General features: G+C 35.4%; 1 protein-coding gene across 4 annotated transcripts in view; it reads left to right on the top strand.

The window, feature by feature from the left end:
* The window catches only part of fred (friend of echinoid), a 139,751-nt gene continuing 128,316 nt past the window's right edge, over positions 1–11,435 (top strand). For all 4 annotated transcript variants that reach the window (XM_089257297.1, XM_089257296.1, XM_089257295.1 and 1 more), the window contains exon 1: positions 1–167. In XM_089257297.1, coding sequence (XP_089113423.1) covers positions 140–167 — 28 coding nt within the window. In that variant the 5' untranslated portion in view covers positions 1–139. The remainder of the gene's footprint in view (positions 168–11,435) is intronic.

Below are 11,435 nucleotides of genomic sequence, written 5' to 3'. Positions count from 1 at the left end.
CAATCAAACCGCACAACAACAAATACAACAACGACGACGATTTTACAATTAAAAGCAAAAGAAGTGAAAACAACAACAGCTAAAAGAGAAAAGTCCACAAACAACAACAACAAAAGAGGAACAACAAAAAAAGGCAAACATGACAACCATAAAGCTGCTCATTATCGGTAAGTTTTATCTCACAATTAAACAGCAGCAGCAGCAGCAGCAGCAGCAGCAGCAGCAGGAGTCGGAATTACATTAACAACAAAGGCAGCTGCTGCTCCTGCTGCTCCTGCTGCCCTGATGTGGGCGGAACTTGCATGCACACTTTACACTCGATTCCAAATGGAGTATATCGAGTGTGTCAAAGAGTTAATGAAAGAGTTAGTCAAGGCATTTTTGACTCTGCTTTAACGTTTGATCTCACGCAGACAATTCAGATGTGCGAGCAGAGCTCATATGCTATAAACTGAACTGAAATATTATCTTTCTCTTTAATGAATTTTCTTTGCTTAGCTGCTTAATTACTTCTCCTGTAACACGATTGTGGATTTATGCTGCGTGTTGTTTTAAAGTTACGAAAGGTTAAATTTGCAATATAAATAAATATATTGATGTATTGAATTTTGAATGATTATTGAATGAATATAATAATATTTAATGTATAAAGATTTACATTATAAAAATACATAAATAAATATTAATATAATTATTAATTAAAAAGGTCTTTATTGAATAGTAAATTTCTAAATAAATTTCTAAAAATATAAAAATATTTTTAATATATAAAGACAAAGCTTACAAATATATATAAATATTTACATAGTACAGTCAAGTCCCGATAATTCGAAATGGCAAGGGGATCCGTTTTTTTGTTTTTCGATTTCACAGAAATTCAAATTATCGAAAATGAATTTTTTTCAAAGCGATACAGTTTTGTTCGATTTTTCACGATTTTTGATTTCCAAGATACAATTTATCGAGATTCGACTGCATATTAGAGACAATATTTCCGCTAAACAAAAATTTTAAAATGCATTACAGAGTTAATGATAAATGCTGCCATAAAATAAATAATATATAGAAATAAAATATTAATAAAGGCGAAAAAAAAACACAAATTTTTGTTAAAAAAAGGTTATAGTTTATGTCTGACTCTGATTAGCTCAGAAAACAGTTCTTAAACTATGCTAAGTAAACTAACTCATAGGCTCACTTAAATCAAGACAGCAGGAGTCGCAATGATTTTGATTATACCCTGTGCCATTAGAATAGCTCATTAATAAAGAGCAAAAACTGATCAAATATGAAATTCATGTTAATAAATTAAAATACATTTTTATATTTTGGTATTCACTTGTTTGCTGGCTTTTCGAAGTCTTTGTTCAATCAAGACTGAACTTGACTGAGACTACACTGAGTAAAGCATAGAGTACATTGGGTAGTCAAATAAATACTAAAATAAATACCAGCTGCATTATTATATACCACATATATATGTAGTCAACCATTAGCTTGGGTAGCTCTTGACAGCATTTAATTAGCTTGGAAGGGTATCTCAATCCGTGCTTCGAAAGAAAGCCAAAATTCCACAATGTTTAATCTCCACAGTAAACTATGATTTTATTCCAATCAGAATTGTCATTCTGAATTTTCTGCACTGCCTGGCAGAGTATTCCATAGTCATATATGCTCATTTCCTCTGCTTTTACCCTATTTTCTTTTATTTTTCCTTTCTGCTGTTGTCTCACACGACAGGTTTAGCCGCGAGCTGCACTTTGTTGATTGTCAAACACGCACGAGAATTTTAATTTTTTAATGCAAGTTTGTCGAAGAGTCTGCCAAATCGAGTAGATTAAGAACAAGAGCAACTACTGCAAGTCGAGCACAAAAATTACTTCACGCAGAAGTTTGGGCAAATGACAAAGGAAAGTTGGAAACGAAGTTGCACTCAACTGAACTTTTGGGTTACAGCAAAAATATATTTAAAATTATATTTAAAAATCTGTATTTCTATTAATTGGAAAAATAAATTGAAAAAATATATATACATATATTTGAACTGTTGAGCGCATAAATATGCATACGTATTTCATATTTTTAAAGGTTTATTTGCTAAGTTTTATTTATTTTATTTATTTACTAAATTCTAGTTATTTATTTATCTATTTTTTATATTTATATTATTCAACTTATTTTTAATAAAATTCCTGTTACTTTAGCTTCGCTTTCCTTGCCTGTCTTTGCCAAGCGAAGTAATCAAAAAGCTCTTAGAGCTTAGAGAACGTTGCCAGGCGATGAAGCAGCAAAGTTTGCGAATGAAGATAAAACCAGATAAACTGCTCACGTTTAATTTGCTTATAAGTAACTTTGCCTTTAATTAGATATAGAGCGGCTAAGCACAGAAAGTTAACTAAAGCAAAGAAGAAGAATGCAATAGTAATTGTAATAAGCGGAGTTGTTCTTCGGTATATGAGAAAGGAATGCATTTCATCATGTTAAGAAGATAAATAGCTATAGATGTTATATTACAAAATGAACTGGTAAACAGATATTCGTAAATAATGCTGAAATATTATTCAAAATCATTTTTGAAGGCAAATTTTTGTATAAATTAAAAAAAATTACATACCAATTTACCATCAAATATAAATTGTGATTAAGTAAAATTGGGCTATAGTTCATAAATAACAAAGATTCCATTAAAAAAGGAAAAAAAAAGTTAAATAAATAAATAAATAAAATAAGGAATAAGAATACAATAAATAAATAAATAAGTAAATGAATAAATAAATAAATAAAAAAAAAAATAAATAAAATAAAAAAAAATAAATAAAATAAAAAAAAATAAATGAAATAAAAAAAAAATAAATAAAAAAAAATAAAATAAATAAAATTAAAAATAAATAAAATAAATAAAATAACCAAAATAAATAAAAATAAAAAAAAAAAAAATAAAATAAAACATAAATAAATCAAATAAAGTAAAAATAAATAAACAAAAAAATTAATTACCAAATATACAAAAACAAATAAACAAATATTTTTCAATAACATTAAATCTATAAAATACAGTAAAATATATATTAAAAAAAAAATTTATTCTAATTACAATGGAGCTCTACTTATTATTGTGTGTGTGTGTGTGTGTGGGCTTACTTTTTTCAGTCAGTTCTTTGCTTCGGGTTTACATTTTATGCGCGCTTGGGGAAATTTCCCCAATGCCACAGAGTGTGCCAACTCATGGGCAGGAGCAGGAGCAGGAGCAGGGGCGAGGCCTGTGACGCGGGGTTGCCCATTTTTATTATTATTATATTTTTGCCGTTGTTATTGTTGTTTGTTGTTGCTGTTGTTGTTGTGCCTTCTGTTTATGCGTGTGCCGCCGCCTGACCATAAACAAGACATGTCGTCCACTCGACAACGATGCCACTCATCATTGCCAGCGCCGCGGCGTCAGCTCCGATGTTGGCCAGGCCGAAAAACTTGCCTGAACGCACCAAACTCAATGCCGCAAAATTTGTTAACAATTCATTTCCGCGCTTTGGGCTTCATAAATTGCTTTTATTAGCAGCCAACGGAATATAAAACCAACTTTGCCTTCCATTTTCGTTGCTTCTTATTTTTTTTTTTTTTTGAGGTAATAATACACTTGAACTTTTGCATGGCAAATAAAAAGCGTTAAAATGCGTGCGGTGGCAAAGCCAGATGAGAGAGAGAGAGACGGAGAGAGAGAGACGGAGAGAGAGAGAGAGTGGGTGGGTGGGAGAGGGGGCAGCGTGAGCGTGGGCTGTCTGAAAATCAAATTAAAAGAGACGACAGTTGTTGGTGTTTGGGCACCCTTTGCCCTCGAGCCAGTGACAAGTTGTGAAGTGGGACGTGCAAGGACGCAGGACCTCGACGCGTCGACTGGACAGGACTCAGCTCAGCTCGACGTGGACTGCGGACTGCGGACTACGGACTACGGACTGCGGACTGTGGACTGTGTGTAAGTTGTTGACAGGCACGCAGGCAATAAAATTCAATATTTCATTAAAACGCACGTTACGCATACGCAGCGTGTGCTGCTCTTGCCACCTTGCCCCCCCTCGTGCCTCGCGCCTCGTGCCTCGTGTCTAAAAACGTAACGCAAACCGCAAAACTGCGTGTTGCTGCTTTTATCACACGCAGCGTCAACCGTTGACCAGCGCTCAAATCCGATTTCGTGTTATTAGCGCCCCTGCCACGCCCACACACACTACAGCCAACCAGTTCCCTATTTACTTGCCACGCCCCACACACACTCACATGCAAGGCCGGCTGGCCGGCTGGCCGGCTGCCTGGCAGAGTTGTCCTTCTCATCGAAATTGAGTCGTTTGTCGTTTGGCTGATAGGCGCCGGACTGTGGGCGGTGGGCGGTGGGCGGGTGGCCTCGGACGGGTTTCAGACGGCTGACAGATTATTTGCCTTATTATTCATAAGGACTCGGCCGAGCGGGGTCGCCCAGCCAGCTGGCAGTTATTCATTACAGCAGCAGAGGGAGAGCCAACAAAATCAAAAGGGAAGCGGAAAGGGTATGTCGAGTGTTTGAAAAGGTTTGCGACAGGGTTAAGCAAGTTAACTCAACTCTCGCTCATAACTCAATTAGCGCCCGGATTGCTGTCAGCGGAAGCCAGACATACAACAATATGTATGTATATGCATGTGTATACGTTTTGCGATAACTGTATAAAGCTGTAAATTAAATTTGACGAATGCAATAAATGCTAAAGGCGAAGAGGAAATATGTGAAATCTATCTAAATTCAATCGTCAATTGAGAAATTGAAGCAACTAATGGACATTTCATGGCATATGGGAAAAAGTTGACGATATTGTGAATCAGTTCAATTGAACCACAATTGGGAATATATGAATTTTGGAATCGAATTCTAAGTTCTCAACTGCTTTTGCTTTTTATGCAAGCAATTAAGAGAATTGTTTTGTTATTTGGCTCAAAATTCATTTGGAACTGGTTCATGAGTCGGAGTTTTTGTTTTTCGGCAGGAAAGATTTAACGACTAAACTTTAGAACTAGTTCCAAATCAATTTATTTTAGTCTGGTTCGCAGCAGTTTCCACGGGTTGAGAAATAAAGTTCAATTAGTGAACATATGTTCAATATTGAACTAGTTCCAAATTGGTCTAATGCGGTCTAGTTGTCTATTTCTCTATATTGATGACGGGTTGAGGATAAAAGTTCAATTTATGCACAAATATTCAATATTGAACTAGTTCAAAGTTGGTTTAATGCAGTCTAGTTCTTTATTTCTCTACAGATTCCATGGGTTGAGGAATCAAATGCAATGGCTGCACTGATGTTCACCATTGAACTAGTTCCAAATCAGTCTAGCTCTTTATTTCTGTACAGACTCGAAGAGTCAAGGAATAATGTTCACAGCTATTATTCACTTTTGAACTGGTTCATTTCTAATGCAAGCTCAAAATCATTCAATAATTCCCATTAATAATCTCTTAATGAGCATAATTCCCGTTATCTTTATGCTGATCTATTAATCCAAGGTACTTGGCTCATTCAATATTATTTAAAAGGCAATTCGCATCAATTTTTACGAGCAGTAAACAGCATTTAGCACCTCAGCTGAGCCCGGCTGGCCCGTTATCCATTTGAGCTTTGCTCTTTTATGATTGTTTTCCTTTTTTATAGAACTTTCGGTTATCTGAAATGGTTTTATTGTAGGGCACTTGAATAGTCACGAAACGGCGGCGAGTCGATGCGCGTCGAGTGGCGCTGCTCATTTGGATTTATTAATTGCGCTCCGACTGAGTGGCTCAATGGTGCGGTGGTTCAGTGGTGCGGTGGCTCGGTGGCATTGTGCGTAGCGAGTAAATTAATTAGCAAATACTTGCCTTAATAATCATTTTAATGGAATTTGTAATTTAATGCGCCTAACGAGAGTTTTATGTGTGATTACAGTTACGCGAGCTCTCCCACTTTACCCTAACCTCACTCAATGGGCTAAAGTCTTTACGAACTTTGCTATTGATTTTCCTGCTGTCTCGCAGCAGCAGCAGCAGCAGCAGCAGCAGCAGTCGAAAGCGAACCAAAAAACCAGAACCAGAACCAGAACCAGAACCAAAAGCAAACCACAATTTATTTAAGCGGCTTTAAATATTTCAACATGCCAACTTGGCAAGTCGAGTCGATGACGAGCTTCCGCCCGCCATCGATGGGTTGGCTCGGGTATTTTGTTACCACTCAGCGCACCTTGGCCCGCTCTCTTGGCCAGCTGTTGTTGGCCGTTTGGGTCAGTCAACTTTCGCCCGGGCCAACGGGCCAACAACGGGACAGTCAATCACTTAATAAAACTTTTATGGCATGCCATTAATTGATGGCGTTAAATTCTCAGTGCAATAAAATAACACAAAAAAGCGAGCAGCAGCAGCAGCAGCAGCAGGAGGAGGCGGGGCAGGTCGGCACTTGCCATATAATTGGAATAATTCTGCTTTATATTTGGTTTATTTTTACGATTTGATATGCTAAAGAGCCTAGCACAAAGCAGCAAAGGAGAAAGAAGAAGAGCCGAAAATAATAAACAATTTTAAAGCTTTCAATTGATTCCAGCACAAATTTCAAATCATCAATGAGCACAGAATAGAGACAGAGTGAGTGAGAGAGAGAGTAAAAGTGTGAGAGTGAGATAGAGTGTGCAAAGTTTTCACAGCTCAAGCAAGAAATATTTTCCACTAAGTTGCACAATCAAACAGACTCACCCTTTCTCTCTCTCTATCTCTATTTCTCTCTCTGTCTCTCTCTGCAAACCTAAATGTTCGTAAAATTTGCCTTAAATGAAATGCATAAATTTTGGAAAAGAGCAACAAACGCAACGAATCGAAACGGAATCATATATGAGATGAGTTCTGGCAGCCGGATGAATGCAAGTGTTTAAAGGACTTGACATGCCAAATCACATATACCATAAAGAGCAACACACACACACACACACACGCACACTCTGTCTCTGTATGTGTATATATGTTATCTTTTAATTAAACATAAATGTTTGCTGCCTGCCAAGTGACAACAACAACAACAATTGCAACAACATCTTCTGCTCAAACATAATTCTATTCAACAGAAACTGATGAAAATTCAATAGGAAAATTTCAACTGAAGAAACTTATAAATATTTGAAAATGTTTTCTATAAATTTCACAATTGAAATATAACATTTAAATCAATACAATTTAATGCCGTTATGCCCACATTCATAAACAATATATGCATGTGGGCGTAGCTGGCGGGCGTGTGTGCTGCAGCGGCGCAGCTGTCACTTTGACATTTCATATTTATATTACGATATTCAATTTATTTGTATTATTTTTTCATTTAATTTCAATTTTATTGTTGAGAAATAATTAAATGCTATAGTTTTTTTTATATATTGTTATTCATTTATATATAAATTCAATATGTGTATGTTGAATTGAAATCAAGCTCAATTGTTCTAGAGCGCAGTTAGAAGTAAGTTCTTAATATATATGCAGGGGAAGAAAAGTTGTTGAAGCATTTGTATGTTTATCAAATATCAAGTAGGAGTTGAATATTTGTAAAAAAATTTATATTAAAGATAGTAGATGCTTAGTTGCAATTATCCTAGCTATTCGGTGTTCGCACGATAGTTGGGTATAGCTAGCCTCAAAGTGAATTACCGATAGTTATCTGTTGTGCTATCTTTTCCAATTCACATTTTATATATCTATTTTGACTCATTAAGAGTGCAAATTATTACATTTATTGTGAATAAATATATATAAACTTTGTGGTATATACAACAAAAATAAATATAAAATATAAATAAATAATAATAAATATCCAAAGAAATCGAAAATTAACGAAAATCATCGATTGCAATTAATCAAAATAAAATTTTTTATAATTTTTTTTATAATTTTTTAAATTAGCAATGATATTTATTTTTATTATGTTTTCACTATAATTTTATTTACAAATTTTTGTAAATTTATTTGAGTAATCACATTTATTAATTTTTTAATTCTTCTAAAAAATTCTAAAAAAAAAAAAAAACAGAGAACAAAAAAAAAAAAAATTTATATATTTATATATGAATGATAATTTATATATAAAGAAGATTTTCCTTATCATTCTAATTTTTCAATTTCTATTTATATTGAGAATTTGTAGTTTCCCTGATTGACAGAAAGCCTCCCCCTTCTTAATTCCCCTCCTGTCATGACATCATGACATCATTACGCATTAGCCTTGCAGTGGTTTCCTCTTCTTCTTCTGTGATGAAAAATAAAGCAACAAATTTGCCGAATACCAAATATATAAAATTGAAATATTCCTAAATAAATCGCTATGTGATTATTTCCTGCCTATGCAGATAAAGTTCTCTATATGCTATTAAAATTTCAATGCTGTTGACAACTCTTGGCACTTGACTAGCCCAAATGCAATTAAAGATGACATAGGAACAGGCTCGACCGGTAGTATAATGTTTATGTTGTCCGCAACTAATACGAGCAAATCGAGTGGCTCTCTCTCTACGTATTTTTAGCTAAAAATAACCAGACAGCAGCAAAGGCAGCTGCAATCTGCATGCCAAACATTGGGCACAATGCAGAGTCGAAGATATTTGTGAATGCGGATATATACTAATACATATATATGTATATGGGTATAGCTGCAAGCATTTTTGTTCGACTCGACTGCCATGCACAGGTGACGCCAGTGGAAAAATTTTTTTTTTCTTCTTCTTGCTGTTGCCTGGTTTTAAGCGTTGCCACACTAAAATCAAATAGCAGACGTCGCCGCATATGACATTCATGGGAAGCCAGCTTAGCTGGGCCCACACCACGCCCCACGCTCCACAGCTCCAGCTACAGCTGCTGTCATGCGACATGGCTTGAAAAATATGAAAGTTACTTCAAAATTTATAAGATTGCCGCAATGCCTGATCCTGACAACAGCAACAGCAGCAGCAGCAACAGCAGCAGCAGCAACAGCAGCAGCAGCAACAGCAGCAGCAGCAACTGACATCAGTTTTCATTTCAGTTTCAGTTTCAGTTTTAGTTTTCAGAATTTAGTTCAAGTTTCAGCTTGAGTTGCACACACAGAGCACGTCGTCCCATTTTCGGGGGCAATAAAAACGTGGCTGGGCCAAACAAAAACACACACGAAACAAACAAAGGAAGAACGAATATTAAGAAAACAAACATCAGACGCATATTTAATAGAAGCTGAACCTGCGCGAGCAGGCAGCAGAGCGCAAAAGCCTAGCAAAACAATAGCTAAGCTGCTGCTGCTGCCCCAGCTAATTGCAGTCTAGTCAGACCTAGGCGAATACCCTGTAAGTGCAGCTGAAAGAGAATAAAAATAATTACATAAAATAAATTCCATATAAAATACAAATAAATCAAAATATAAACCTAGTATTTAAATAAAATAATTCAAATAAAATAATAAACAAACCAAATAATTAAAAAAAATAATTAAAATATATTATATATTCATAATAATATAATAATAATAATAAATAATAAAAAAAATCAATTGCAAACTTAATAATTAAAAATGAACTAATATAAATAATAAAAAATAAATAAAACTAATAATTAAATTTTGATTAAAATAAAATGCAAACCTAATAATAAAAAATGAATTTAAAAAAATTAAGAAATTAAAATGCAAACCTAATAAATGAATTTAAAAAATAATGAAAATAGTATAAAATAAAATGCAAACCTATTTTTTTTAATATATTTAAAAAAATATCGAAAATAAAATAAAATGCAAACCTTTAAAAAATAATGAAAATAGTATAACATAAAATGCCAACCTTTTTTTTTTTTTTTTTAAATATATATAAAAAAATATCGATAATAAAATAAAATGCAAACACAATAATGAAATTTAATAAAATACAAATAAATAGGTATACATAAAATATTAAAAAAAAAATTAAAATAATTAGAAATTAAATGAAATAAATAGAATATTTTAAACTTGTGTAGTAGAAGTTGATAAAATCAATGTTCCTTTTTGATCATCTCCTACATTTATTCTCCAATTCTAAGATCCTTGAGGTCTCGTTCTATATTTCTGAAGTGAGTATTCTCATAAGAAACATACAATATATGACATTAATATTCTATGAAGGCCATCATATGAACAACCCAATTCAAACCCTTTTCAAACACCTTCTCTCTCGTCCCAAAACCCAAATACACACATCTAAAATGCCCCATTTATACGCCTTGCTGGGTATTAATGCATTGGGAGACAAGAACATTTAACGCAGACGCTTGAGCATACTTACAGCATGTTGGCTTATAGCAAATCAAACACAAAGAGACAAAAAACGAGCCAAATGTGCTGGGAAAACAAATCAAAATGAGTCAAAAAAAAAAAAAAAAAAAAGGAAAAACCACAAACAATCACACACACACACACACACACACACTCAGATAACCAGCGAATATGTCCTTTGGGTGCAAAATCGATTAAAGGCATTGAAAACGAGCAAAACGGAAGTCAATCAGCAGACAATAAGTGGATGGGGGGCCTGACAGGTGGGATGAGCGGCTGTCTCACCTGAAACTGACATGGGAATTAGTATCTATACATACACTCATACATACATACATATATTTTTGGCATTGCTCACACACATATACACACATATGTATATGATTCGATACATGTGAAACATGCTCTTCTGGCTGTCAGTGAGCCAACTCTCTGTGTCCCTCTCTCTCACTCTCTCTCTCCATCTTTCTCACTCAGTCTGGCTAATAAGCCGTCTAAAGCGTTTGGCATTGGCATCGTCAATTTGCGCCCACTGTTCACAGCGCATTAATGCCAGCGAATGTGTTTCGCATTAGCAAAAGAATTTCCACAGTGTTTCAGTGTTTGCTCTAGGGAGCAACCGTCCGCCCATTCTCTGTGTGTGGGCGTGTCTACTGTAATTGCACGCCAATGTACGCACGTAACTGCATATTTACATATCACTCGTCGAGTCGCTGACAACCAACAGCAGCAGCAGCAGCAGAGGCAGCGGCAGTGGCAGCGGCAGAGGCAGCGGATCTCAGCTTGGGGAAAAAGTGAATTAAAATAAATTAAAGCATGCTTTCAGGCGCGCCATGTAAATAATGCAGCGCCATTTTTCTCACAGCGTCGCACGCAAACGCAACGCGCAGCACGGCTGTGGGACGGCAGGGGGCGTGGCAGCGCCTCACACTGATTGATATGTCTGTCGGCATGGTCCTTGAGTCCTTTTGCCTTCTTATCTGCTCCATTGCCAGAGTTGCGCCGTAGGTGTTGAATCATTTACAAGCAACGAGCGCACCGAGTCCTGTTCGACTCCCTCCACCCTCCATCCTCCCGCTGCTGCCTCCCCACCTCCGCTCACTCATCGTTTGTCATCAACGTCCTTATTGTCAGCCACGTTGATTG

This window comes from Drosophila navojoa, chromosome 3 (assembly GCF_054131105.1).
Source record: "Drosophila navojoa isolate 15081-1374.11 chromosome 3, UAZ_NAV_1.0, whole genome shotgun sequence".
In the NCBI taxonomy this organism is placed as follows: domain Eukaryota; kingdom Metazoa; phylum Arthropoda; class Insecta; order Diptera; family Drosophilidae; genus Drosophila; species Drosophila navojoa.
This window is presented reverse-complemented; position numbering and strand designations above follow the sequence as displayed.